The following is a 26,998-nucleotide window of genomic DNA, read 5'->3' as shown; positions in this document are numbered from 1 at the left end:
TTGGTTATTTGTTTTTATATCATTGAGCTATTGGGCATCTCAAATATTTTTGGATCAGACACATGATTTGCAAATATTTCCGTGCATCATTGTGTGATTTTCTTTCTCCCCCCTTCCTTTTTTTCCACAATCAGCAGAACTGTGGATTGGGGATACTCCCAATTCAGTGTTTGGGGATCATATCTGCAGGCATTTTGGGGACCATACAATGCTGGAGATTGATCCTGGGGCTCCCATATGCATGAATTCCAGAACTTTGAATCATCTTCCTAGTCCTCATTATGTAATTTTAAGACTTAGTATAGACCTTGAGCTATGATATGAGTCAGTGGTAGAGACCATGCCTTGCATGCATGAAGTCCTGGGTTTAATCCCCAGGAATACACACACACACACACAAACACACACACACAAAACCCCACAAATAAATAAGAAATAAGTGTGTATCTACAACTCAAACAAGCAAGACAGTATAGTTGGTGGGTTTTTGTCGTGTTGTTTTTTTTGGTTTTGGGTTATACCTGGCAGTGCTCAGGTAAATTACTCCTGGCTCTGTAATCAGCGATCATTTCTGACAGACTTGGGCACCATATGAGGTTCTAGGGACCAAACCTGAGTTGGCCACATGCAAGGCAAGAGTCCTACTTACAACACTATCACTTAATTAATTAATTTGTTTATTTACTTATTTATTTTGCTTCTTGGGTCACACCCGGTGATGCACACGAGTTACTCTGGCTCTGCACTCAGTAATTACCCCCTGGTGATGCTCAGGGGACCATATGAGATGCTGGGAATCGACCTGGGTCGGCCACGTGCAAGGCAAACGCCCTCCCCGCTGTGCTATTGCTCCAGCCCCAACAACACTATCACTTTAGTCCCAACATATTTTGATGAAAATAGGTACATGAATTAATAGAATGTAACAGAATGTCCAGAAATAGATCTGTAAAAATATGGCCCATTAATTTTTGTAAGTTATGAATACTGAGGGAAGGAGAAACAGCACAGTGGGTAGAGTGCATGTCTTGCACGCAGCTGACCCAGGTTCAACCTCCAGCATCCCATTTGGTTCCCTGAGTACCACCAGGAGTCACTCCTAAGAACAGAGCCAGGAGTTACTCCTGAACATCCTGAGGTGTAGTCCCAAAGCAAAACCATGAACCTAGACCTACAACTCACAACTAACATAAATCCTGTCACTAAGAGTATGAATTATAAAAGAAAGTTAGTAAACTGGATTTCATCAAAATTTAAACTTGTGGGCCCAGGGGATGACTGAGTGGCAAAAATGTCTACCTTGTGATTGTAAGTTCGTGAGTCCCTGTGCAGTGCAAAGTTTGCCATCTCAGTCCCTGCACCTCTCTGAGATGTGATCTCAGCACAGCCAAATGTGTGAGCACTGTGATTCAGTCACACACCTGGTGAGCACAGGAGTGAGTGTGCTCACCAGAGCATTCATGAGCAGCACCACAACTCAGAATGATAGGGCCAAATTGAAAAAAAAACGTTAAGTGGGCTGGTTAAAAAGTGAACTGTGGTATAGCTGTAGCATGAGAACTGCTGACCAGTAAGGGATCCGCAAGGAGAATCTCTACGGTGAAAGAATGCTGAGTGAAAGAAGCATGCATAAGAGATGATATGCAATATGGTTCCATTCCACATCTCTTTTCTGGAGGATGAAAGAAACATCAGACCATCAGAGCTTAAATGTGAAAGAAGATAGGACTGCACCAGGTGAGTGGGGTAGGAGCAGTGCTTCATATCACAGCTGCAGTGCAGTTAGAAAAATCTGTACACATGTCAGCATTCACAGAGCTGCACACTCATAAAAGTCCTCTTTGCTACGTGTTGCAAATAAAATTTAGGGTACTATTAGCATTTGCCCAACTAGGGTGAGCAATACCATGACCTCTAAGAGCAGGTGACATTAGAGTTTTCTTTCTGGACCTTCAGCCTTCTCCAGCTTCTCAGGACTGGGAACAGGACACTTCTGGTGCACGGATGGGAAATGTTGCCATCTCTGCAGAAACTGGGGGAGTCACAGATCAGAAGGGGGAATACAAACATTATTATGGTCAGGAGGATCCCATCCCTCAGTGCAGAGATATAGGCACATTACACCCTGGAGGAGTGGGAGGAACCAGCTCTTTCACCTTTGCTCACTGTGGGATTCAGAAATAAACAAGATTGGCACTAGCTGGACTGCACTCGTTCAGGGCCCCAGACTGGCCAGGGCCCTATCTCTCCTGCATTGTGGTCAGGCTGTGGCCAACACCCCTCTAGGCCCATCTGGGAAAAGAGCATGATAGCCCCCCCTCCCCAGCCCAGCAGTCCCCTGGGGCCCAGGCTGCCACTGTCCACTGGGGCTGATAAGAGACCCCACCCTCTCCTGACCAATGGCAAGGCTGGGCCCCCAACCCAGGTATAAAAGGGGGACCTGGAGACTGAGCACCAGAAGAGCCATCCCGAACACTCCAAACTCAACTCAACTGCCACCATGTCGCTGACCAAGGCCGAGAGGACCATCATCCTGTCCATGTGGGGCAAGATCTCCACACAGGCGGATGTCATCGGCACTGAGGCCCTGGAGAGGTGAGGCCAGGAACCGGGAAGGGACAGCGAGTCAGTGTGTGTCAGCCAGAGGGTCAGTGAGAGAGACAGAGGACAACAGGACGACCAGTGGTGGGCAGGGGGGCTGGAAGGGCAGCTGTCCGTAGGACTCTGTGTGCGTGTGTGTGCGCATGTCTGTGTCCCAGTCTCAGGACTCAGCGCTCAGGCCTCCACAAATCTGTCGAATTACTGGACAAGTGAATGTATGAGTGAGTGAATGAACGAGTGAGTGAGTGTGTGAGTGACACATGGAGTGAGTGAGTGAGTGAATGTGAGAATGAGTGAGTGTGAGTGGACGAGTGAGCGGATGAATGGGAGTGAAGCTCGGTGTTTGGTTCCATGTGGTTGACCTCAGCGTGAGATGATTCGCCCCCAGCGCGTGCGGAGCAGGGGGCGCGCGGACTGCGGGTCCGAGCCCCCTCCGACGCGCGCCGCGCCCCGCAGGCTCTTCACCAGCTACCCGCAGACCAAGACCTACTTCCCGCACTTCGACCTGCACGCGGGCTCGGCGCAGCTGCGCGCGCACGGCTCCAAGGTGGTGGCCGCCGTGGGCGACGCGGTCAAGAGCATCGACAACATCCCCAGCGCGCTGGCCAAGCTGAGCGAGCTGCACGCCTACGTCCTGCGCGTGGACCCGGTCAACTTCAAGGTGCGCGCGGTGGGCGGGGTCTGCGCGCACCCACCCTCGCCCCTCCTCCCTCCTCCTCCCGTCCCCGGCGCGCGCACTGAGCCGCCTCCGCCCGCAGCTCCTGTCACACTGTCTGCTGGTGACCCTGGCATCGCACTTCCCGGCCGACTTCTCGGCCGACACCCACGCTGCCTGGGACAAGTTCCTGACCGTCGTGTCTTCCGTCCTGACCGAGAAGTACCGCTGAGCGCCGCCGCCCGGAGGACCCCGCGCACCGCCGCCACCCGTCGGCGCTTCGGGTCCCTCATCCCGCCCTAACCCCCACCCGCTCCCGGTGACGCCCCAATAAACGAATCAACTGAATCAATCTGGTCTCTGAGGTCGCTGCGTCGCCCCGCGGACGACAGAGGCGTGGGTGGACCTCAGGGTGGGCGTGCAGGACATGAGCGAAGGCGGCGGCTAACCCCTGTGACCTGACCAGGGGGGCTGGGGCCCCAGCGCGAAGCGAGGCTGAAGGCAACCCTCGGCCTGTGGTGGTGTTCAGAGCTGGTCCTGGCGCTGCGGGGAATCCACCCGCGTCTGTCCTTTGTGCGTGACCCTGGCGCAGGAACTTTTGTTCATTGGCTTGGTCGCCTTCTACTAACCAACAACCCAAACAAGCCAACTCACCACAAGGGGCTACTTGGCTCTGAGAGCTGATACCAGCATAAGGTCTGCACTTATGCTATGTGGGGGGTGGGGGGTCCACACCTGGGATGTCCAGGGATCACTTCCAGCTGTTGTTAGAGATCAGGAGCAGTGCCAGGATCGAACCAGCCCTGCAAGTATGCTATTTTGTATAATGAAAGCAAACACATAAAAATGTGATTAGGGGAGCCAGAGTGGTAGGACAGCAGAGGGTGTCTGCGTTGACACGGCCAACCTGGGTTCCACCCTGGCACCCTAAGCACTGCCAGGAATGATCCGAGCACAGAGCCAAGAGTAAGCCCTGAGCTTACTGGGTATGGCAAAAAAAAAAATCACTGTATCACTGTCCTCCTGTTGTTCATTAATTTGATCCAGCGGGCGCCAGTAATGTCTCCATTCATCCCTGTTGCATTCAGGGTCAGAGGAATGAGGACCATTATTGTTACTGTTTTTGGCATATTGAATACACCACGGGTAGCTTGTCAGGCTCTGCCGTGAGAGATTCTGCATCGCTCTCTTCCAGGAGCTTTGTTTTATAGTCTCTGAATCTTGGCCGTTGATGAGATTACATGGCGCTGGTGGGCAGTTTGTGGGTGTGACTGCCAAGCTACTGGAAAACTGGGGATCTCGGTGGAGGAGGCCCAGTCCTGATTCTAGCAGGTTTGGAGTTCTCAGCCATGGGTCCCGCATACCTGGGTTCTCTGCCGCTTCCTTCATGGGTGAGGCTTGTCCAAGCGTGTGGAGAGTGGCCTTGAGCATGGCTGCGGCTGAGTTCTGGAGGTTTTCAGCTGCCAGGGCTCTGCTTGGGTGGGGAGGGAGACTCAACCCACCCTCCTCCAAGGAGGCCCTGGTGAAGACAGCCTGGCGCATCTTCACCGTGCAAAACTCAAACATATTAATTCAAAAAGACTCACATGCTCACCTATGCTTATTGTAGTCCTTAGGCAAAAAATAAGCTCACCAATTAATTTTATTTGTTGTTGTTGTTTGTTCAGAAGCCACACCCAACACATTGTCTAGGGGCTACTCCTGGCAGTGCTGGGGGACCTTGCAGTGCCCAGGATCAAACCTGGGCTTCCTGCATAGGAAGTATGTGCACTAGACATTGAGCTTGGCCTCCAGCCTCCACCATCCTCTCTTAAAGCAAACAGTTCAGAGAAGTTTAGTGCAATCACAATGTTGTAACCGTCACCTTTATCCAACTCTGGAGTTTTTCCATCATCCCAAAGAGAAACTCCTATACCTCTATACCCCTTACTTCTTAGCTCCTACTGAGTCACTTTCTTTTTGGTGTAACTATGTTGATTTATAATTCTGGAAGTTGCCAAGATAAGCAGGATTCACACACACACACACACACACACACACACACACATCAGCTGTGATGCAGTGCTCACAGGGCTGACCGCAGTGCTGCTCACACACTCGGTGGCAGTGCTCTCCTCTAGCTAGAAATTTTGCACGGGTGATCCCTCTGGCTGAGGCACTCACCACATTCTGTTTATAGTGCTACTCAGGAGTTATGCCATGTTCACACACACGCTGTCCAGGGGCTGCACTTCCTGGTCATGGCTCTCACACCTAATCGTGAGTTTGCCAATGATCACAATCCTGTGTGGGGCTTCCACACATCAGGCTGGGTGCAGCTGGCAGGCATTGAGGATTGCAGTCAGGGCAGCTGGGGCTTCAGCTGTGAAGTTGCCAGGGTCCTGGCCAGCATACCAGCATAGGCTGTGACCCCAGGATCTGAACTTGAAACCATATGCTTGCAAGGCAGTCTTTATATTCCTGCACTGTTCCTCTGGGCCCTCCCTTCCTCCCTCCCTTCCTTTCTCTCTCTCTCTCTCTGTCTCTGTCTCTGTCTCTCTCTCTCTCTCTGCCCCCCATTTTTGTTTTTGGGCTACGCCCAGCTGTGTGTACTCCTGGCTTTCTGCTCAGGAATCACTCCTGGCAGGCTTGGGGGGGACTGGATAAGGTACTGGGGACTGAACCAGGCTCAGCTATGTGCAAGGCAAGTGCCTTACCCACTACAGTAACTCTCTGGTCCCCCAACTTTCTGTCTCTGGACTTAACTATTTCAAAAGCTATATACAAATGGAATCAGAACTTTGCAGACCTTTGTGTCTGAATTAGCATATCTCACTTAGCATAATGTTTTCAAGGTTGATCTAAGTCATAGACTATTCCAGAATTCCTCCTATGCTGAATTACATTCCACAGAGCATGTATATGTCACATGCTGTTTACCCATTCATCCATTGATAGACTTGTGTGTGTGTGTTTTTTAATGTTTTTCAGGGTTTTTTGGGAGATGAGGGCAGGGAGGATCTTTTCTTGCTTTTCTGCTTTGTGAATGCATTTTTCCTGCTTTATGAATATCCTTGTACAGATTTTTGTTCTATGGAGCCAAGGAAATGACTTGAGGACTGGAGAACATACTTTTCATGCAGGAATCCCAGCTTCAGTCTCTGGAACCGAATGGTCCTCTGAGTACCTCCAGGAGGGATTCTCGAGCACCGTGCAGGAAGTAGTGCCCTGAGCTCTGGTGGGTATGGCCCCAAAACAGACAAAAAAAATGTTCTATGGTTTCCTGTTTTTATTTAATGTTGGTGAGTAGAACTGACAAATCTTCTGGTAATTTTGTTTAATTAGTTTTTGGGAGGAGGTCACATCCAGTAATGCTCAGGGGGTTACTCCTGGCTTGTCACTCAGGAATTACTCCTGACAGTACCCAGGGGACCATATGGGATGCCAGGGATTGAATCCAGGTTTTCCACAAGCAAGGCAAGCACTCTACCCGCTGTACTATCGCTCTGGCCCCCAACTTTGTTTAAATTATTGAAGAAAGAAGCCATGATAATAACACAAATGGCTAGAGCACAGGCCTGCCATACCCAGGGCCCCAGGTGTGACCCCGGGACAGAACGAAGTCCTGAGCAAAAGGGAGTACAGTTCTGGAGACACCAGCACTGCCGGGGAAGCTCCCAAACAAAACATTAAGAAAGAATCAAGGGAACAACAAACTTTCCCCACGGTGGTTGCACTATTTTATTTTATTACTTTTTGAGAAGAGCCACTCCTGGCAATGCTTGGGCCCAGTGGCACTGAGACCAAGACCCCTCACCCCAGTGCTAGGGAGTGACACAGGGTCAGAGTCAGGCCCCCAGCGTGCGTGTTCTTCCCTGCCCCTCGAGCTCTCTCCCTGGTCCTTAATATTTATTTCCCATGTTGCCACGATAGCGGTCCTGCTTGGTTCAGAAGAACCTCGGCAGTCTTCTTGCTCACATCAGGCAGGAACTAACCAGCATTGCTAGTGCTCCAAGACCAGTGCTCATCTCAGTGTGCAGGCTAAGGCAGACAGGCCCACCAGCCCAGGGGAATTCAAGTTCAATAGGGTGGCTAAAGGGCCAAGGAGGGGGCTCATAGGGTTGAAATTCAGTTTCCGCATGTGGGAGCCCCAGCTCCGTCCTGGCACTGAGCATTATGGGAGTGTCCATGAGCACTGCACCAGAATCAGCCCCAAGCACCAGTGGGCATGGCCCAAAACTAAATTAATAGTGATGATGACCAATGGGGTAGCACCTGTAAGCCTATTAATAAGGTGACACTTGTTATTTAAGTAAGGACCCTGCAGGAGAAGTTCAGATAGGGTTGATGGGGACAGGGTGAGGAAGGAGAGTCAGGCCGGTAGGAAGCAGGAGAACGCAGGTAGGAAGCAGGAGAGTGCAGGAGGCCCCTCAGATTTTCACTACTCTCCTTCACTGGCAGGTTTACGGGGGAGAGGGGAGAGCACACACTTAGCCACTGGCTTGAGCGCAGAGGAGGAGGACTGGGAGAACTAGACCAAGGGGATGGGGCTGTGACGTTGGAGCCAGATGGTACAAGAGGTAAGGCAGTGCCTTGCTTTTTTTTTTTTTTTTTTTTTTTTTTGCTTTTTAGGTCACACCTGGTGATGCTCAGGGTTTACTCCTGGCTTTGCACTCAGCAATCACTCCTGGCAGTGCTCAAGGGACCATATAGGATGCTGGGGATTGAACCCAGGTCGGCCACTTGCAAGGCAAACACCCTACCCGTTGTGCTATCACTCCAGCCCAGGCACATGCCTTGCATGTGGCCAACACCGGTTTGATCCTGGGTGCCCAATATGGTCCCCTGAGCACTGCCAGGAATGATCCCTGAGCACAGAACCAGGAGTAAACCCTGATCACCAGGATGTGGCTCCAAAAAAAAAACAACAGAGAAAAAAGCACTTACTTAAATGTGATTCATTTAGTTTTGTTTTGTTTTTGCTTTTTTTTTGGGTCACACCTGGCGATGCACAGGGGTTATTCCTGGCTCTGCACTCAGGAACCACTCCTGGCGGTGCTCAGGGGACCATATGGGATGCTGGGAATTGAACCCGGGTCAGCCGCATGCAAGGCAAATGCCCTACCTGCTGTACTATCTCTCCAGCCCCAAATGTGATTCATTTAAACTCATGACTTGAGGGGCTGGAGAGATAGTACAGCAGGTAAGGCATTTCTCTTGCACACAACCAACCTGGGTTCGATGCCCAAAATCCCACATGGTCCCCCGAGCACTGTCAGGTGATTCCTGAATGCAGAGCCAGGAGTAACCCCTGAGAATTACTAGATATGGCCAAAAACAAACAAACCAAAAAACTCCTGAGTTCAGAGTTCACTTCCCAGCCCACCCACATGAGCGGTCAAGAGCGCCTCCAACAGCTCTGAGGTTTCTGCCTCCAGCACCACGACTGTGCACATAGTCTCTGGCACCCGCAGCCAGGAGTGTATGAGAGCTCTGTAACAAAGACGTGAGACCCTGGTGAGCACATGTTTCCGCATGTGGGAGCCCCAGCTCCGTCCTGGCACTGAGCATTATGGGAGTGCTCTTGGTGGTGCTCAGGGGACCATATGGGATGTCAGGGATTGAACCCAGGACTACCTAACTGGGCTTGCAACCTTTAGTTAGGACTAACTAAAGGTTGCAAGCCCAGTTATGAACACCACATTAAGTTCAAGTGTATAGCAAGAGGGGAGAAGATGGGCCAGGAGCAGGCATGGGGGGAGAGATAGACACTGCGGGCTTCATCTGAGGCCCCTACAGCTGTGGCAGCTGAGCACAGGGAAGAGCCTGTGGATACACATCAGAGATCCCAGGGCACAGACTGAAGCAAAAGACGCAGAGAGCAGGGCAGGCTCAGAGGACCAGAGGAACTGAGTCAAGACACGTTCAGAAGCAATGCTTTCAACTAAAGGACCGGCCTCACAAAGATCAGGAAATCCCTGGCACTGCTCTGTGCTGAGTGCAACCTGGAAACTGAAACAACAAAGGAAGGAGATGGGGAAAGAAATGTTTGGGGACTGCACCTGACAATGCTCAGGACTGACTCTTGGTGGTGCTCAGGGGACCATATGGGATGTCAGGGATTGAACCCAGGACTACCCACTGTACTATCTCTACGACCCCAGAAATTTTTTAAAGCACAGTTTTGTGGGGACAGAACTTAAGACTCTCCAGGAGAATTAGGGCTGGAGCAATAGCACAGTGGGTAGGGCATTTGCCTTTAATGTGGTCAACTGGGGTTCGATTCCCAGCATCCCATATGATCCCCGAGCACCGCCAGGAGTGATTCCTGAGTGCAGAGCCAGGAGGAACCCCTGAGCATCACTGGGTGCGATCCCAAAAGCAAAAAAAATAAAGACTCTTCAGGAGAAGGAAAGAATGGTTTAAAGCTATGGGCTGAAGAGTGAAAACCTCCTAACCAAGGCATGCCCATATGGGACTGAGGCTGGATGGAGGACAGGCCCAAGCCTATCCCTACAAGGAGACCTCTGTAGGGGCTGGGGCCCTTATCTGAGACCCTCAGACTCCTCGCAACCTGTACCCTTGGGCCGACATGGGTCCTTGTCTGTAGCCCTCCCTGCTTCTGCCAGAACTTCTAGGAGCCCGGGTTACCTCAACTCCTGCCTAGAAAGGGGAGAGCTCAGGACCACCACCACCCCTATCTTGAGAGGGGGCACTCATAGTTGATGCCCCAAGAATTAAGTTCTAGTCCAGATAGAGTTAATGGTGTCTCAGTCTCCGTCATGCACTCACCCCACCCTGCCAAGGCAGGCTCAGCCTGTTATCCTTCCACTCTGCTGAAGGCTCCCGCTTGAGTAATGTCCTCTGTAGCCTGGAACCTGAACACTTTCCCCAGTGTGTAAAATCCAGACGCTGACATGGAAATAAGCTTCAACTAAGCCTCAAACTTTCCCTTGTGAAATGACTTGAAGCACTGAGTGCAGAAGCCCCTGCTTCCATCCTTAACAGAACAGGGTCCCTCGAGTATCACACTGGGATTAAGACCCAAGCAATGTGCCAGGAGTAGCTCCGGAACAATGCCAGCCTGGTACCAAGCAAAAAAAAAAGTCATGTTTATATTACACTCCAGTCTTATAAGTGTGCAACGGCATATTATGTCAAGAATAACACAGGACTGAGAAACGGTTCAGGACTAAAGCATCTGCCTTGCATACATGAGATCACAAATTCATCACCAGTGCCATCCACATGCTCTGAACAGATATGCTGCTTGTAGACCACCCCTTGCCCTGGGTACAGATATTTCCAATTACATGGAATCCAGGTAAGAGCAATCAAAAGGTGAGCTGTGTGAGCACCACTGCTAAGTATGCAAGTACCAGCAAGCATGGGAGAGCATGTGAATACCATGCCAGATGTGGGTCCCTGTGAGCACCACAGTCATATATGTATGTAACAAACAACCACCAACTGGCAAAGAAAAGGGGGCAGGTGAACAATACACATGAGTTAACTAAGAAAATATTTACTGTAGCTAGAGAGATAGTACAGTGGGTAAGGTGCTTATTTTGCATGCGGCTGACCCGGGTTCGATCCCCTGCATCCCATATGGCCCCCTGAGCACTACCAAGAGTAATTCCTGAGGGGCTGGAGTAGTAGCACAGAGGGTAGGGCATTTACCTTGCATGCGGCCAAGCCAGGTTCGATTCCCAGCATCCCATATGGTCCCCTGAGCACCGCCAGGAGTAATTCCTGAGTGCAGAGCCAGGAGTAACCCCTGTGCATCACTGGGTATGAACTGAAAAGCAAAAAAAAAAAAAAAAAGAGTAATTCCTGAGTCCTGAGTTCTAGATTCAGAACTAAGCCCTGAGCATCATTGAGAGGGTGACCCTAAAACAAACAAAATTACATACACATATGTATATGTATACATATATATGTAGCAGGACCAGGAAGATGACTTATCGGACTGGAGCACATTCTTTGCATACAGAGACCCAGGTTTGATCCAGCATCACAAGATTCCAGAATAGTACCAGTAATGACACCTAAAAACTGCAGGATGTATCATGGAAAAATAAAAAATAATAAAGAGATATTTAATGCTGTGGGTGGGGAAAAAGCTCATGGAGGTAAGAATGGGGTCTCACAGAAGAGACAGAGTCTCTGATGCTGAGATGACTTCCCGTCACATTCTCACTCTGCCTCTTTGAGCAAGCATATGGAGAGGGAAAGTTTAAGGGGAGTGAGCAACAGAGCAGGCAAGCTCAGCGTCCATGTTTTTTCAGAGGACAGCTAAAAGGACAGTCATTGCACAGGCCAAGCACAAGCCAGACTGATTGTGGACACTTTGATCCAGGACTGGGCCCCTATCTCCCTCAAGCCTGGGCTTGACTGTGACTATCTGGGAAGGGAGCATGATAGCCCCCCTCCCCAGCCCAGCAGTCCCCTGGGGCCCAGGCTGCCACTGTCCACTGGGGCTGATAAGAGACCCCACCCTCTCCTGACCAATGGCAAGGCTGGGCCCCCAACCCAGGTATAAAAGGGGGACCTGGAGACTGAGCACCAGAAGAGCCATCCCGAACACTCCAAACTCAACTCAACTGCCACCATGTCGCTGACCAAGGCCGAGAGGACCATCATCCTGTCCATGTGGGGCAAGATCTCCACACAGGCGGATGTCATCGGCACTGAGGCCCTGGAGAGGTGAGGCCAGGAACCGGGAAGGGACAGCGAGTCAGTGTGTGTCAGCCAGAGGGTCAGTGAGAGAGACAGAGGACAACAGGACGACCAGTGGTGGGCAGGGGGGCTGGAAGGGCAGCTGTCCGTAGGACTCTGTGTGCGTGTGTGTGCGCATGTCTGTGTCCCAGTCTCAGGACTCAGCGCTCAGGCCTCCACAAATCTGTCGAATTACTGGACAAGTGAATGTATGAGTGAGTGAATGAACGAGTGAGTGAGTGTGTGAGTGACACATGGAGTGAGTGAGTGAGTGAATGTGAGAATGAGTGAGTGTGAGTGGACGAGTGAGCGGATGAATGGGAGTGAAGCTCGGTGTTTGGTTCCATGTGGTTGACCTCAGCGTGAGATGATTCGCCCCCAGCGCGTGCGGAGCAGGGGGCGCGCGGACTGCGGGTCCGAGCCCCCTCCGACGCGCGCCGCGCCCCGCAGGCTCTTCACCAGCTACCCGCAGACCAAGACCTACTTCCCGCACTTCGACCTGCACGCGGGCTCGGCGCAGCTGCGCGCGCACGGCTCCAAGGTGGTGGCCGCCGTGGGCGACGCGGTCAAGAGCATCGACAACATCCCCAGCGCGCTGGCCAAGCTGAGCGAGCTGCACGCCTACGTCCTGCGCGTGGACCCGGTCAACTTCAAGGTGCGCGCGGTGGGCGGGGTCTGCGCGCACCCACCCTCGCCCCTCCTCCCTCCTCCTCCCGTCCCCGGCGCGCGCACTGAGCCGCCTCCGCCCGCAGCTCCTGTCACACTGTCTGCTGGTGACCCTGGCATCGCACTTCCCGGCCGACTTCTCGGCCGACACCCACGCTGCCTGGGACAAGTTCCTGACCGTCGTGTCTTCCGTCCTGACCGAGAAGTACCGCTGAGCGCCGCCGCCCGGAGGACCCCGCGCACCGCCGCCACCTGTCCCCACTCCCTCATGCCCTCTCTTTGTCCCTCCCATTCACCCCAATAAACGGATGCGGCTGGAGCATCTGCGTGCTGCGTTGTCAGTGCTGGGAGGGAGGAACGGATATGGTGAGGGATAGAAGGGCCGTTCGCTGGGAAGCGTTTGACGCTGAGTCGTGGGTGGCCGACAGTCCACCCAAGGTACTTTTTTCGGACCTCAGGAACCAAGCAGCCCCTTGTGGAGGAGGGCTGGGTTGGCGCTGAGCTTCCCAATTCTCCCTCGTGGTGTTCTCCTTTCCTGTCCTGGTCCCATCAGGGTGGCCAAGCAGTGACTCGCCTTCTGGGAGTGCCCAGCGCCGGCGGCACGCAGCTGCCTGGGTTGGTGCCAGCCCCGGAGGTTTCCCGCTCACACACACCACGGGTGCGGGACCACGCGCGACGCGTCGCGGTGAAACCGAGGGTCCTCGCGTTCCCGCCGCAGATAAGGCGGGCGGGGCGCGGACGACACACTATAAGGCGGCCGCGGCGGCGACGGGCGCGGCCCCTAGTGTTCGCCACGCCTGCGCCATGCTCAGCGCCCAGGAGCGCGCGCACATCGCACGCGTCTGGGATCTCCTGGCCGGCCACGAGGCGTCCATCGGGGCTGAGCTGCTGCTAAGGTGCGTGGGGCGGGGTCTCCGGATCCGGATCGGTCGAGGGGCGGAACCCCAGCGGGCCTGAATGGGGGGCGGGCCTGATCTGGGCAAGCGCTGGTCAGACTTCAAGCGGCCGACCCGTTTCGCAGGCTCTTCACGGTATACCCCAGCACCAAGATCTACTTTCAGCACCTGGGAACCTGTCCTGATGAGACGCTGCTGCTGAGCCACGGGCAGAACATGCTCCGTGCGGTGGGAGTGGCCGTGCAGTACCTAGACAACCTGCGCGCCGCCCTGAGTCCCCTCGCGGACCTGCACGCGCAAGTACTCCGCGTAGACCCCGCCAACTTCCCGGTGAGCAGTGTTTGCAGGGCAGACTCGGGCGGAGGCCGCGGGGGCGCTGGCCCTTGCAGACCCCTGCCACCGCTTCTCTCCTACAGCTGCTGATGCAGTGTTTCCAGGTGGTGCTGGCCTCACACCTGCAGGACGAGTTCACAGTGGAGATGCACGCGGCGTGGGACAAGTTCCTGACCGCCTTGGCGGTGGTGCTGACAGAGAAGTACCGCTGAGTCGCACCTGCTAGCTGTTGGTCCGGGCATGTCAATAAAGAAACATTGGACCTAGCTAGTGCGTGGTCTCTTTGCTGTGGGTGGGTGATGTCACAGGTGCTGGGCAGAGGAACTCAGGTCCCGAATCACACAAAGGACACGAACCTCTGCAGACTAGGGCCAGGCAGGGAGTTCCTCAAACAGAATACGTCTGGTTCCCAGGCTGACAGTCCCAGGTCTGGGCAAGTGTGGACACCCCAACATGTGAATAACAGTTGCCCTCCTGGGTGGGGCGGAGTGGGGCTTCGGTCTTGGGCCTCCCTCACACCTGGTGACCCTGGCCCATGCACTCTCAAAGCATATGGATGCGGGCAGCACTCACTCATCCTCCAGTAGCCCTTCTCATACAAAACGTCTTTTCTATTGCTTATTTTTGGTTTCTGGGTCTCAGAGGCTACTCCTGGCTCTGTTCTCCATAGTCACTCCTAGTGATACTTGGTGGGCCAGATTTGGTCAGTCATAGGCAAAGCCCTGCACCATCCCTCCAGCTCCCAGCCACTTCTGCAGAGACGAGAGCACACCCAGGCCAGAACCCTTTCTGAGGTGGAGCACAGGAGGAGCCCTGGGCTCTTTGAGCCTCAGAAGGTTGCCCCAAGTAACACATCCGCATCCCCCCTCCAGATGGTCAGCTGCTGACATTCTCTATCCTGCACCACCTCAGCCCTTCCTGGTCTCCCGCATGGAGGGTGGGGAACAGCCATCCAAGAAGAGGGAGGACCCCAACCTCCCTGGCTCTTTGACATAACTTGCAGTGATGACACAGGCCCTTTCCTACCCAACCCTCAGCCTCAACAATGGGGAGTGTTTAGAGGGTCCCTGGCCAAGGCACTGCTCATCTGTTTGTTTTTGTTTGGAGGCCACACAGGCAACACTCAGGGGTTACTCCTGGCTCTGAGCTCAAAATTACTCCTAGAGGTGCCCGGGGTCCTTTCAGGTTGCCAGAGATTTAACCTGGTCAGTCAGATGCAAGGCAAAAGCCGTCCCTGCTGTACTATCACTCCTGCCCCGTAGACATGAATCTTGGTAGCAGCCCCAAAACCTTTGTGGAAAAGGAAAACAGGGCTGGGAGGATAATGATGAGAGCTGGGAGCTCCTCAACTCTAAATGAGGGGTCTTCTAGGCTGTTAGTCCATTATGTTAGGAACTTACTGAAGGATCTGGTAGAATGGGTGTGAGTCAGAATAAATGCTGGGGTTTCTGGCCTGGTTTCTCCCCTTGCAGACTGTCCCTGGGAGCTGACACCTCTGGCTGTTGAAGCAGAAAGGCTTGGAGGATTGTCAACATTTTGTTTGTTTGTTTTGTTTTTCTTTTTGGGTCACACCCGGTGATGCACAGGGGTTACTCTTGGCTCTGCACTCAGAAATTACCCCTGGCGGCGCTCAGGGGACCATATGGGATGCTGGGAATCGAACCCAGGTCAGCCGCGTGCAAGCCAAATGCCCTACCCGCTGTGCTATCGCTCCAGCCCCAGGATTGTCAACATTGACTCTTTAGGGTTCTTGATCCTAAGCAAGCTTCGATGCTAAGAAGCTTTTTTCACCTCAAAACCGTGTATCCTGGGGCTGGAGCAATAGCACAGCGGGTAGGGCGTTTGCCTTGCACGCGGCCGACCCGGGTTCAATTCCCAGCATCCCATATAGTCCCCTGCACCGCCAGGAGTAATTCCTGAGTGCAGAGCCAGGTGTGAACCAAAAAGAAAAAAAACAAAAACAAAAACCTGTGTATCCCAATTCTACCTATCCACACTCGGGAGCCGCCCCGCCCCCAAAGCAGCCAGCACAAACGCAGAGCAAGATAATGAGATAATCGCAGCCGCAGAGCCAGAGGACCCTAAGGCACTGCTGGACCCACAGCCCAAATTCCGGAGTGACGAGGAGCCGCCCATCCCAAGCTCCTCCAGCCAATGAGCGCGGCCCGCGCGGGCGCGCCCCCGGCTGCCCGCGCATAAAAGCCGCCCGCACCGCCGCTCGCACATTCCGGTCGCAAAGCAGACTCCGAAGAAACCCACCATGGTGCTCTCCGCCAACGACAAGGCCAACATCAAGGCCGCCTGGGACAAGGTCGGCGGCCAGGCCGGCAACTACGGCGCAGAGGCCCTGGAGAGGTGAGGACCCCGCCGGGAGTGGGGTTCGGGGGCGCCCGGCCCCGCACCGCCTTGGGCCGGCCCATCCCATCCACCCCGCCCCGCTTTTCTCCCCACAGGACTTTCGCGTCCTTCCCCACCACCAAGACCTACTTCCCCCACTTCGACCTGAGCCCCGGCTCCGCCCAGGTGAAAGGCCATGGCAAGAAGGTGGCTGATGCGCTGACCAAGGCCGTGGGCAGCCTGGACGACCTGCCCGGCGCGCTGTCCGCGCTGAGCGACCTCCACGCTCACAAGCTGCGTGTGGACCCTGTCAACTTCAAGGTGGGCGTGCTGACCGGCGTGGCGGGGCGGGGGGGGGAGGGTGCGGGAGGGCAGGGGCGCAGGGGGTCCCGGAGGCGGAGACCGGCGCTGGCGCAGGCACTCCCCGCTGACCCCGCTCCTCTTCCCCGCAGCTCCTGAGCCACTGCCTGCTGGTGACCCTGGCCAGCCACCACCCCTCGGAATTCACTCCCGCCGTCCACGCCTCCCTGGACAAGTTCTTGGCCTCCGTGAGCACCGTGCTGACCTCCAAGTACCGTTAAGCTGGAGCCGGCTACCCGTGCCCCTTCCCAGGGCCTCCCTCACTTCCTGAATCTGAATAAAGCCTGACTGGGCTGCAGTGCGTGTCTGTGTGTATGTGCCTGGCTTCTCTGGGGTCGAACGGGGGCGTGGGGAGCAGAGGGAAAGGGGAGTGGGCGGATGAGACAGTCTCCTCTCACCCCGCCACTGCCTGGGAACAGCGGGCAGACACCCACTCGCAGTGCAGGGGGTGACGTGCGCGGGAAATTAGTGACCTGGGCTGTAGCCCCGGGAAGGGAATACTACCAATGGTGCCGCTAGTTGACAGTTAGGGGACCCTCTTCTGAAGTTTCTGACTAGAACCCTTTAAAGTAATCCAGTGCAGATTAATCCACGAAGTAGAGATGGCCAAGGGCTGGAGAGTTTTGCATGTAAGAAGCTTGGTCCCTGTGGCCTCAGGAGCAATCTCAGAGTACAAAGTCCCAGCACCACCGGTGCAACCTCCCAAATAACCACAAATGGAAAATAATATGGGGGAAGAAAGAAAAACAAGAAAGCAGAACAGACCACAGAGCCTTCTCTGAGTCCCTCTCCTTTTATATTTGGCCAAACCCCAAGGTGCTAGGGGTTACTCCTGGTTCTGCACTCATGAATCACTACTGATGGTGCTTGGGGACCATATGGGATGTCAGTGATCTAACCCAGGTTGGCGGCATTTAAGGCAAGTGCCTCCCCCATTGTACTATTGCTCCAGCCCCACGAACAGAGGATGAAGTGGTGGAGCAGGCTCCAAGCCCCAGCATTCCCTGGGGACCCAGCTGTCAGCTGGAAGATGAGAAAGGGCAGAGGCCAGTATGTTGGAGGTGGTCTCGTTCCCACAGCACAGATCATAATCCTGTGTGTGCACCTCCTGCCTCCCCCAGCTCTGCATCCCCACTCTGCAGTGGGGGGCAGGGTCTCCCAGCACTGCCTGCACAGACTCAGGCCAGGCCCAAGCCCCTGTTTCCCCCGCAGCCAACCTCCCCGCCTCCCATGGAATGAGCAGGTGGCTCACACTTATATCCCAAGGACATTCATCTCCAGGGCAGTAAATAAATGTTTGGGGAGGATGTGAGTTGGGTCACTACTCCTGTTTGGGTGCAAGACTCTGAGTAGCTGGCAACTGTGCTTTCTTCACGAGCCACTTTTCCTCTGCTCTATAACCAATTCATTTTTACTTAGAAATAGAAAAACACAGGCCAAGAGAGGTTGCATGCAGCTGACCATTCCTCCTGGCACTCCATATGGTCCCCCAAATACTACCAGGAGTGATGGTGCACACCTGAGCACCATCAGGTGTGGCCCAAACATAGAAAAACAAAGGAGGGCTAAGGAGCATGCCCTGCTTGTAGCTGACCCCAGGTAACTAATGGCACCCCAAGCTCCCTAAGCATCGCTGGGGACTGGAATCAGCCCTTGGACTGGACGCAGCCTTTGACAATCCATAGACTGTCAAGCCCACCAGACTTGAGCTGTACCACATCCTCAGAGCCTCACACTTAACCACCAGGGTTAAGCCAGGGTGGCACCAGTTGGGAGCCCACCCCCCACTCCACAAAATAAAAATCATTGGGAAATAAACTGAAATTCATGCTCGCTTTATCTCTCCTCTCGTTCTCACATACACATCTTTTTAACTTATTGGCTCCTATCCTGTGCTGGGTGAAAACAGTGATATCTCTGACCACACAATTTTTTTGGTAAAGAATATCATGAGGACTGGAGAGATAGTACAGTGGGCAGGGCACCTGTCTTGCTCATGGCTGACTCCCAGGCTCATTCCCTCCCTGAATACCCATATGGTCCTCCAGCCCCCTCAGGAGTGATTCCTGAGCACAGAGCCAGGAGTAAGCCCTGAGCACTCCTGGATATGGCCCCTCTCTCAAAAAATATGATCATACTGGGGCAGAGGATGTGGTTAAACTGATAGAATATGTATCTTTATATGTTCAAGATCCTTGGTTTGATTCTTGACCCCACATGTCTCCCAAGAATGCTGATTGTGACCCCCCCCAACATTAAACAAATAATTTAAAAAATATACAGCATCATACCACCTGGCCTGACGCACCCCTGGGTGTGGTATCAACTGAGCACTGCTGCCCCACCCTGGCCCTGTGCCTGACTGAGCCTAGGGGTGCCTCCCAGCACCACTGGGTGTGTGGCCCCTTCAAAAAAATATCATCAGACCACCAATATTTGCCTGCAGCCCCAACTCTCATAGAACTGCCTCCTTATTCTCTTCCAGCCAGTTCAATCCAGTTGCTTCCATTTCACGGATTGTCATTTCTTTATTTCTGTTATTTTACTATTTGTTACCTGTTATTATTTTCGTAAGTCATTCTTTCCCCTTCTACACGCGTCAAAACTCTTCCCATACCAATAATGCGAGGCATGAAGGCTGGAGAGATGGCTCAAGTGGTCAAGGACATCCCCATTATGTGGAAGGCACCATGTGCGCCCCAATACCAATGGAAGTGACCCCTGAGCTCCAACCCACTAGCATAGTGCCCCTTATTTCCTGGGCACTACTGAATGTGGCCCCTAGAGAAATAATGTGCACCTTGGCTGAGGTGCGTCTCCCAGTGTGACTTCAAAAGGATCAGCAGCCAAGGGACTGGGGCCTGATGCAGCAGGAGGATTGCCCGACTTGGGGTATCTTATGCCTCAAGAATCCAGATGTTCTTTGCTCTTTTCCTTCAGAGTCAGATGGGGTCTGAGGCTCAGGGCAGGCTCAGGAAAGGGGCTGAGTTAGAGGGCAGCAGAACTTATGAGAATGCCCGGGTAGAGAGAAGCCCAGAGGCAGAACCAGGGAGACAGGACAGAGCCTTGACCCATTCTGGCGCTTCTCTGTCTGGGTCACCTTTACAGTCACTCCCTCTAGACAAGGGGTCATGCCTGGGGAAAATTCAGAAGATGAAAAGGGGGAGTTGAAGGATGCTGCCCCCCATCTTTCTCTCTCTCTCTCTCTTCTCTCTCTCTCTCTCTCTCTCTCTCTCTCTCTCTCCTTTTTTGGATCACACCGGTGATGCTTAGAGGTTACTCCTGGCTTTGCACTCAGGAACCACTCCTGGCAGATGTGGGGGACCATATGGGATTCCCGGGACCAAACGAGGTAGCTGTGTGCAAGGCAAGAGCCCTACCTGCTGCACTATGGCTCCAGCCCCCATCTTTCTCTTTAGTCTCAGAAAAGGACATAGTTCCCTGGATTCCTCTGCTCCCTAAATTCTAATGTCCTGCCCTGTCAGTCCTCTCTTCACCCCACTTGTCACCAGTAAGGAAACTGTGCTGAGTGGAATTACAGCCCCTTCCCATTCCTGGCCTCACTCTCCACCCCTCCCTGAGAGCACCTACGTGCACCCCTTGCCTTTCTTGGCTTGGGACTCCTTTCATGATGGTTCATATTTCTGCCCTAACACAGAGGCACAGGGCGGCTGCGGTACTTTCTAGTCTGCTGCCCTGGGACAACTAGGGGAGCCCGGGTTGTGTGTAATAACCCCCAGTCCCTGGGGTGAGGTAGAGTGGAGCCCTCACACCGTCCGAAACAGGCGTCTCTGGGCTGGCCAGTCCAGGCTGGTCCTGGTTGAAGGAGCCACCGCGCCACAGCCAGTCCCGCATACTACCCTCCCGAATCGGTCACGGTCTGGCTTTGGGACGTGTGAGCGCCAGGGGAAGAGGCCCAAGGGGATGAGGTTGGGAGTGTGGGAGGGACAGGGGGACTTGCCCCTCGCGCTGTGCCCTGAATTCGGCCTTTCCCGCACAGCCGCAGCTCTTGCCTGGGTTCTGTCCAAGGCCAACGGGTCCCAGAGGCGCGAGCCTGGGCGCGCGGCGGGCGCCTCCGGGAAGACCAGGGATGCACATGGATACGCGGGGGCCTTCGGGGGGGCGCGTCCCTGCGGACAAACCGACACGACCGGCCCTGCCTGCAGCCGGCTGCGTGGGGAGCACTCGGAGGGGTCCGGCCTCCGCCCCCCGCGCCCGGCCCCGCGCACGCCCAGCCCGCGCCAGCCAATGAGCGCGGCCCGCGCGGGCGCGCCCCCGGCTGCCCGCGCATAAAAGCCGCCCGCACCGCCGCTCGCACATTCCGGTCGCAAAGCAGACTCCGAAGAAACCCACCATGGTGCTCTCCGCCAACGACAAGGCCAACATCAAGGCCGCCTGGGACAAGGTCGGCGGCCAGGCCGGCAACTACGGCGCAGAGGCCCTGGAGAGGTGAGGACCCCGCCGGGAGTGGGGTTCGGGGGCGCCCGGCCCCGCACCGCCTTGGGCCGGCCCATCCCATCCACCCCGCCCCGCTTTTCTCCCCACAGGACTTTCGCGTCCTTCCCCACCACCAAGACCTACTTCCCCCACTTCGACCTGAGCCCCGGCTCCGCCCAGGTGAAAGGCCATGGCAAGAAGGTGGCTGATGCGCTGACCAAGGCCGTGGGCAGCCTGGACGACCTGCCCGGCGCGCTGTCCGCGCTGAGCGACCTCCACGCTCACAAGCTGCGTGTGGACCCTGTCAACTTCAAGGTGGGCGTGCTGACCGGCGTGGCGGGGCGGGGGGGGGAGGGTGCGGGAGGGCAGGGGCGCAGGGGGTCCCGGAGGCGGAGACCGGCGCTGGCGCAGGCACTCCCCGCTGACCCCGCTCCTCTTCCCCGCAGCTCCTGAGCCACTGCCTGCTGGTGACCCTGGCCAGCCACCACCCCTCGGAATTCACTCCCGCCGTCCACGCCTCCCTGGACAAGTTCTTGGCCTCCGTGAGCACCGTGCTGACCTCCAAGTACCGTTAAGCTGGAGCCGGCTACCCGTGCCCCTTCCCAGGGCCTCCCTCACTTCCTGAATCTGAATAAAGCCTGATTGGGCTGCAGTGCGTGTCTGTGTGTGTGTGCCTGGCTTCTCTGGGGTCGAACGGGGGCGAGGGGTGGGGCCGGTTCTGCTGGCCTTTAGGGCCTGACAGGGACCGTTCCCAGCGAGAGCAGAGGGAAAAGAGAATGGGCAGATGAGACAGTCTCATCACTTACCCCTTTGCACCCTTGCCCCTTCACACTTACCCTTTCAAGCTCACCCTTGCACTAGAAGCGCCAGTCTCCAGCCCATGCAAGGGGCAGTGTCATGGCTCCTCCTGGGCAAATCTGGACCAGCACCCCTATATCTAGTGGCAGAAATACACTGGAAATCTAGATGAAGTGAGGGGTGTGTTGGCAGTGTCTGCAGATGCCAGGCAATTCCTTTCCCAGAGCCCCTTCCACCGGGTGTCACCTTCAGAATGTTCTCTGTGGACATAGTAGCATTTGGGGCGATCACAGTAAGGCTTTGAGGCAGGGGTCTGAGCCCAGCTTGGCATCAGCCGATTGCATAGCCTTGCCCTAAGTCAGACTGCACCTCCTCGGCCAGTAGTATGGGATCTGAGGCGCTTCCTTCCCTAGAGATGTTAAACCCAGCCCAGAGTTCCTGAGAGCAAGTGTTTTTTCTTCCCTGGCCCCAAATGTTCCTGGAATATGCAGTCCCCACCTCAGGCTGTGAGGCTGTCCTACGAAAGTTGGCACAGCACAAGCTCTCAGGGAGACCTGCCTGGTTTCATTACTAGGAGAAATTAAGTAGTAACACCGAATAAACTTGAATTTCTATATGTGGTTGAAAGCACAAATATGGTCTCTATAAAATATGACTCGGTTCTAAAAAGCAATGAAATATTGACAACTACAAGATAGAGTCCTTGAAGACAGATGTCAAAACAAAATCAATAAACAAGTAAAACACAATGACTCAGGAGACAGAATACAGGGGTTAAGATGCTTGCCTTGCACATTGATCCTGAATGTGGATCACCACATATGGTCCCTGAACACAAAACGGGGAGAAGCCCATGGGTAACTCTGGATGTGGCCCAAGAACCCAAAACAAAATGAAAACAGTAAATTCACATAGTAAATTCAGATAGTAAACTCTTCAATATAGATTTTAGAACATTTTTAAAAAGATGTGAGTGGTGTGGAAGGAGTTCTTAGAGGTTTCAACTATTCTGTGTCTGTTGTCCTAAAAGAACATCTGCTTCTTTTTTAGTTTTTGAGCCACACCCGGCGGTGCTCAGGGCTTATTCCTGGCTCTGAACCCAGAGATCACTCGAGTCACACCTGGCAATGCACAGTGGTTACTCCTGGTTTTACACTCAGGAATTACTCCTGGCGGTGCTCAGGGGACCGGATGGGATGCTGGGAGTTGAACCTGGTAAACGCCCTACCCGCGTGCTATCGCTCCAGCCCCCAGGGATCACTCTTGGCGGTGCTGGGGCTCAAACCCGCGTGGACTAGGTACAAGGCAAGGATCCTCCCCACTGCACTATGGCTCTGGCCCCCAAAACATCTACTTTTCACAGGACCCTAGAACAGAAAAAAGACACTGCCGTTCAATGCCCAAATCTGCGTGTAAGTACGGTTATGTAATGCTAATAATACAGCGTAAACATTTGGTTCCGTACAGCAGCGAAATGGGGCGTGGAGGCAGGAGCGGTTCGTCAGGTCCAAGGCCGGCACGGACCAGGACATGCACGCGCGCCCCCTGGCGGCCGGAGCGGCGCAGGCGCCGGGCGGGGCGGGGCGGGGCGGGGCGGGGCGCGGGACGCGGGACGCCGGGCGCGGGACGCCGGGCGCGGGACGCCGGGCGCGTGGCGCGGCGATGGCTCTGTCCGAGGCCGACCGGGCGGCGGTGCGCGCGCTGTGGAGAAAGATGGGTGACAACCTGGGCATCTACACGACCGAGGCTCTGGAGAGGTTCGGCCCGGCCCGCGCGCGCACGCCCCCAGCCCGCCCGCGCCCCCTCCCCAGCCCCCGCCCGCCGACACCCCTCACCGGCCGGCGCCCCCGCAGGTCCTTCGCGGTCTTCCCCTCCACCAAGACCTACTTCCAGCACCTGGACCTGAGCCGCGGCTCCGCCCAGATCAAAGCCCACGGCAAGAAGGTGGCCGACGCGCTGACCGAGGCCGTGGGCAGCCTGGACGACCTGCCCGGCGCGCTGTCCTCGCTGGGCGACCTGCACGCGCGCCGGCTGCGTGTGGACCCCGCCAACTTCAAGGTGGGCGCGGGGCGCGGGCCGCTCCCGGGCGCCGGGGCCCGTGGGGAGTGGCGCTCGCCAAGGCTCCTCTCCCCGCAGCTCCTGGGCCACTGCCTGCTGGTCACCCTGGCCCGGCACTACCCCGGCGACTTCAGCCCCGCCATGCACGCCTCGCTCGACCGGTTCCTGGGCTGCGTGTTCGCGGCGCTGCTCTCCCGCTACCGCTGAATAAAGAAAGACGCGGAGGTGCAGCCGGCCCGTCTGTGCTGCGAGGCGCGGGGATGCGGGGCGGGCGGGGCAGACGGGGGGGGGGGGGCGCCGGGCGCGGGGCGGGCGGGGCAGACGTGGGGGGGGCGCCGGGCGGCGGGGCGGGCGGGGCAGACGGGGGGGGGCGCCGGGCGGCGGGGCGGGCTGGGCAGACGGGGGGGGGGGCGCCGGGCGGCGGGGCGGGATGGGGCGGACCCCGGGATCACCGGGCGGCGGGGCGGGGCGGACCCTGGGGGGCGCTGCGCAGCGGGGCGGAGTGGGGCGGACCCCGGGGTCACCGGGCGGTGGGGCAGGGTGGACCCCGGGGGACGCGGGGCGGCGAGGCGGGGCGGGGCGGGACCCTCGGGGGCGCCGGACGGCAAGGCGGGGCGGGACCCCCGGAGTCCGCGCGCGCGCGCCCTGCCGGGCCGAAGACAACCGGCAGCGCCCCCTCGCGGCGGGGCGGGGCCCTGCAGGCCCTGGTTTGTCTTCCTCCAGATTCTGCGCCCAGGAATCACTCTAGGGGGTTGGGGGACCACGTGGGGAGCCCGGAATCGAACTCAGGTCGGCAGCGTGAAAGGCAAGTGCTCTATCTGCTGTACTACGTCTCCGACACATTTCCTTTTCTTTTCCTGGGGAGGCGCACATTCAGCCGTGCTCAGGCCTTACCACGGGCTCCTGGTTCAGGAGTCACTTCTTTTTTTTTTTTTTTTTTTGCTTTTTGGGTCACACCCAGCAATGCACAGGGGTTACTCCTGGCTCTGCACTCAGGAATCACCCCTGGCGGTGCTCGGGGTACCATATGGGATGCTGGGATTTGAACCCGAGTCGGCCGCGTGCAAGGCAAACGCCCTACCCGCCGTGCTATATCACTCCAGCCCCCAGGAGTCACTTCTTGAGTGGGCTCTGGGACTATGGGAGGTTCCGAGAGGTAAGGGTCAGCTGCATACAACCCGAACGCCCTCCCCGCCCTATCTCTCCCTGGCCCCGGGGTACTTTGGTATCTGTGTGATGGGAAGTTCACTCAAGGCCTAACCAAACATGTTTCTCCCCACGTAAGTCCCACTAGAGACTTCCTGAAATGGTAGCAGTGCAGTGGGTAAGGCCCTTGTTCATTCCACTCGTTCTGCTCTGCCCCCCATTTTTTTTTTTTTTTTTTGCTTTTTGGGTCACACCCGGCGATGCACAGGGCTCACTCCTGGCTCTGCACTCAGGAATTACCCCGGCGGTGCTCAGGGGACCATATGGGATGCTGGGAATCGAACCTGGGTCGGCTGCATGCAAGGCAAACGCCCTACCCGCTATGCTATCGCTCCGGCCCCTGCCCCCCATTTTTTTAAAGGGTCCACATTTTTATTTTCTTTTTGGGTCACACCCGGCGATGTACAGGGATTACTCCTGGCTCTGCATTCAGGAAATACTCCTGGCAGTGCTCAGTGGACCATATGTGATGCTGGGAATCAAAGCCGGGTCGGCCACACGCAAGGCAAACTTTTCTTATGATCATGTTAGTGGGGGTGAGGAGATGCTTTCACCAGAGGTTGGTCACGAGAGTGGGATGGCATGTATTTTCATGATCAGCTCAGTCTCCCTTGCTAGCTTTGAAGGAGCCAGCTGTTATGGGCTGCCCTGTGGCAAGGGCTGGTGCCCTCTGCTGTGGGCATGTGAGCATGCAGGAGCTTCTCCATGCAGTCTGAAGACCAGAAGACTGAAGAGTGAGGCTGCAGTTGTCTCCTGACCCTTGGGACTGACAAGCTTGGGGCAGGGGCGGGGGCACCACACCCAGTGATGCTCAGGGCTTTACTACTGACTCTTCACTCTAGGATCATTCTAGCGGGCTTGGGGACCAAAGCGGGTACAGAGATAGTATGTACAAAATTTGTTTCAGGCAGTTCAGTTTAAGGTGATTTTCTCTCACTGGCAGGACAGAGATCTGACTGGGCAGGATGAAGCTTCCCAGGCGCAGACAACACCCTACTGACCCACAGGGGTCATATACCCTTATAGGGAGAGGGGCTGGGCCCAGACCAGGGTTGACTAGCCTGTGTCCACGGATGCTGTGCTCATGGAAAGACCCCACAGGAGGGACAGGCAGCCAAAGGTGTCTTGAAATAATGCTCTTCTGCATTGTTACATTCTAAAATATTATATACACAACAGTACTGTACACTTTAGAAAATTTGTGTGATCTTGGGGCCAGAGCAATAGTACAGTGGGTACGGCGTTTGCCTTGCACACAGACGACCCAGGTTCGATCCCCAGTATCTGGTTATGTCCCTTGAGCACCACCAGGAATAACCCCTGAACATCTTGAGGTGTGAGCCAAAAAATAAATAAATAAATAAATAAATAAAGCAAATTTGTGTAATCTTAAGAAGACCTTCATGTAATTCCACCCACAGACTGAACCACTGTTATATAATGACTTGTCAACTCTAAACAAGAGGTGGCAGCTCAGGTTCAAGTCTACAGGGAGCAGATGCAGAGGAAGCCGGGTGTGGAAAATACTCAAGAGCAAGAGCATGTCTGAGTTTAGGTCACACCACAGGGTGTTTGAGGACCAGGGACAAGTCATGGGGGCAGCTGGTCCTTCTCCACAGCTTGACCAGGACCTCAGACAGCTGGTGGCAGCCAAATGCCTGTGCACAAGTGGCCATTGGCCGTCACCTGAGCACTGCGCCCAAGCAGGAGTCCTGGAAGTGCCTGTGGAAGGTGGGGAGGCAGGATGAAGGGTAGGTTGGGAAATCTCAGCCCTCTTTGGCGCCTCAGACAGTACAGTGGTGAGGGTGCTGGCCTTGCTCAGGGTTCACTCCTGCTGAGAACCAGGGGGCCATAGCAATGCCAGGCAGAGGCTGAACCCAGGCTGGCCACATACAAGGCAAGGATCCTAGCTCTGCAGACCCTGAACGCTGCTCCCTCTCTCCTGCTATCCCTA

At 55.4% G+C, this 26,998-nt stretch overlaps 6 protein-coding genes across 7 annotated transcripts; all 6 read left to right on the top strand.

The window, feature by feature from the left end:
• Nucleotides 1–2,473: 2,473 nt before the first annotated feature.
• On the top strand, nucleotides 2,474–3,505 carry LOC101553932 (hemoglobin subunit zeta). Its single transcript, XM_004604227.2, has 3 exons — nucleotides 2,474–2,595; nucleotides 3,058–3,262; nucleotides 3,360–3,505. Exons 1-3 carry the CDS (start codon nucleotides 2,501–2,503, stop codon nucleotides 3,486–3,488), a joined length of 429 nt encoding a protein of 142 aa, XP_004604284.1. The 5' UTR covers nucleotides 2,474–2,500; the 3' UTR covers nucleotides 3,489–3,505.
• Nucleotides 3,506–11,819: 8,314 nt separating this feature from the next.
• On the top strand, nucleotides 11,820–12,899 carry LOC101553667 (hemoglobin subunit zeta). Its single transcript, XM_004604226.2, has 3 exons — nucleotides 11,820–11,941; nucleotides 12,404–12,608; nucleotides 12,706–12,899. Exons 1-3 carry the CDS (start codon nucleotides 11,847–11,849, stop codon nucleotides 12,832–12,834), a joined length of 429 nt encoding a protein of 142 aa, XP_004604283.1. The 5' UTR covers nucleotides 11,820–11,846; the 3' UTR covers nucleotides 12,835–12,899.
• Nucleotides 12,900–13,397: 498 nt separating this feature from the next.
• HBM (hemoglobin subunit mu) lies at nucleotides 13,398–14,086 on the top strand. Its single transcript, XM_004604225.2, has 3 exons — nucleotides 13,398–13,515; nucleotides 13,641–13,845; nucleotides 13,932–14,086. Exons 1-3 carry the CDS (start codon nucleotides 13,424–13,426, stop codon nucleotides 14,058–14,060), a joined length of 426 nt encoding a protein of 141 aa, XP_004604282.2. The 5' UTR covers nucleotides 13,398–13,423; the 3' UTR covers nucleotides 14,061–14,086.
• A 1,957-nt stretch (nucleotides 14,087–16,043) lies between these two features.
• On the top strand, nucleotides 16,044–16,843 carry LOC101553142 (hemoglobin subunit alpha). The gene is made up of 3 exons (XM_004604224.2): nucleotides 16,044–16,203; nucleotides 16,302–16,506; nucleotides 16,638–16,843. The coding sequence occupies exons 1-3, from the start codon at nucleotides 16,109–16,111 to the stop codon at nucleotides 16,764–16,766; spliced, it is 429 nt and encodes a 142-aa protein (XP_004604281.1). The 5' UTR covers nucleotides 16,044–16,108; the 3' UTR covers nucleotides 16,767–16,843.
• A 3,991-nt stretch (nucleotides 16,844–20,834) lies between these two features.
• LOC101552878 (hemoglobin subunit alpha) lies at nucleotides 20,835–21,634 on the top strand. Its single transcript, XM_004604223.2, has 3 exons — nucleotides 20,835–20,994; nucleotides 21,093–21,297; nucleotides 21,429–21,634. The coding sequence occupies exons 1-3, from the start codon at nucleotides 20,900–20,902 to the stop codon at nucleotides 21,555–21,557; spliced, it is 429 nt and encodes a 142-aa protein (XP_004604280.1). The 5' UTR covers nucleotides 20,835–20,899; the 3' UTR covers nucleotides 21,558–21,634.
• Nucleotides 21,635–23,374: 1,740 nt separating this feature from the next.
• Nucleotides 23,375–24,099, top strand: LOC129404240 (hemoglobin subunit theta-1-like). Of its 2 annotated transcripts, XM_055135550.1 has the most exons (3): nucleotides 23,375–23,537; nucleotides 23,634–23,838; nucleotides 23,917–24,098. In XM_055135550.1, the coding sequence occupies exons 1-3, from the start codon at nucleotides 23,443–23,445 to the stop codon at nucleotides 24,043–24,045; spliced, it is 429 nt and encodes a 142-aa protein (XP_054991525.1). In that variant the 5' UTR covers nucleotides 23,375–23,442; the 3' UTR covers nucleotides 24,046–24,098. The 2 variants fall into 2 exon arrangements, with proteins under 2 accessions (XP_054991525.1, XP_054991524.1); XM_055135549.1 differs by having other exon boundaries at nucleotides 23,634–24,099.
• Nucleotides 24,100–26,998: the final 2,899 nt, after the last annotated feature.

Source organism: Sorex araneus, chromosome 4 (genome assembly GCF_027595985.1).
Source record: "Sorex araneus isolate mSorAra2 chromosome 4, mSorAra2.pri, whole genome shotgun sequence".
NCBI classification, from domain to species: Eukaryota; Metazoa; Chordata; class Mammalia; order Eulipotyphla; family Soricidae; genus Sorex; species Sorex araneus.
The sequence above is the reverse complement of the archived record's forward strand: the minus strand, read 5'-3'. Positions and strand labels throughout refer to the sequence as shown.

Excerpts from the sequence above, each read along its gene's own strand:
- LOC101553142 (XM_004604224.2), top strand. The coding sequence starts at position 16,109 with ATGGTGCTCTCCGCCAACGACAAGGCCAACATCAAGGCCGCCTGGGAC. Across the intron at positions 16,204-16,301 it reads GGCGCAGAGGCCCTGGAGAG|GACTTTCGCGTCCTTCCCCA; the intron begins GTGAGGACCCCG and ends TTCTCCCCACAG. Across the intron at positions 16,507-16,637 it reads TGGACCCTGTCAACTTCAAG|CTCCTGAGCCACTGCCTGCT; the intron begins GTGGGCGTGCTG and ends TCTTCCCCGCAG.
- LOC101553667 (XM_004604226.2), top strand. The coding sequence starts at position 11,847 with ATGTCGCTGACCAAGGCCGAGAGGACCATCATCCTGTCCATGTGGGGC. Across the intron at positions 11,942-12,403 it reads GGCACTGAGGCCCTGGAGAG|GCTCTTCACCAGCTACCCGC; the intron begins GTGAGGCCAGGA and ends CGCGCCCCGCAG. Across the intron at positions 12,609-12,705 it reads TGGACCCGGTCAACTTCAAG|CTCCTGTCACACTGTCTGCT; the intron begins GTGCGCGCGGTG and ends CTCCGCCCGCAG.
- LOC101553932 (XM_004604227.2), top strand. The coding sequence starts at position 2,501 with ATGTCGCTGACCAAGGCCGAGAGGACCATCATCCTGTCCATGTGGGGC. Across the intron at positions 2,596-3,057 it reads GGCACTGAGGCCCTGGAGAG|GCTCTTCACCAGCTACCCGC; the intron begins GTGAGGCCAGGA and ends CGCGCCCCGCAG. Across the intron at positions 3,263-3,359 it reads TGGACCCGGTCAACTTCAAG|CTCCTGTCACACTGTCTGCT; the intron begins GTGCGCGCGGTG and ends CTCCGCCCGCAG.
- LOC129404240 (XM_055135549.1), top strand. The coding sequence starts at position 23,443 with ATGGCTCTGTCCGAGGCCGACCGGGCGGCGGTGCGCGCGCTGTGGAGA. Across the intron at positions 23,538-23,633 it reads ACGACCGAGGCTCTGGAGAG|GTCCTTCGCGGTCTTCCCCT; the intron begins GTTCGGCCCGGC and ends GCGCCCCCGCAG.
- LOC101552878 (XM_004604223.2), top strand. The coding sequence starts at position 20,900 with ATGGTGCTCTCCGCCAACGACAAGGCCAACATCAAGGCCGCCTGGGAC. Across the intron at positions 20,995-21,092 it reads GGCGCAGAGGCCCTGGAGAG|GACTTTCGCGTCCTTCCCCA; the intron begins GTGAGGACCCCG and ends TTCTCCCCACAG. Across the intron at positions 21,298-21,428 it reads TGGACCCTGTCAACTTCAAG|CTCCTGAGCCACTGCCTGCT; the intron begins GTGGGCGTGCTG and ends TCTTCCCCGCAG.
- HBM (XM_004604225.2), top strand. The coding sequence starts at position 13,424 with ATGCTCAGCGCCCAGGAGCGCGCGCACATCGCACGCGTCTGGGATCTC. Across the intron at positions 13,516-13,640 it reads GGGGCTGAGCTGCTGCTAAG|GCTCTTCACGGTATACCCCA; the intron begins GTGCGTGGGGCG and ends CCCGTTTCGCAG. Across the intron at positions 13,846-13,931 it reads TAGACCCCGCCAACTTCCCG|CTGCTGATGCAGTGTTTCCA; the intron begins GTGAGCAGTGTT and ends TCTCTCCTACAG.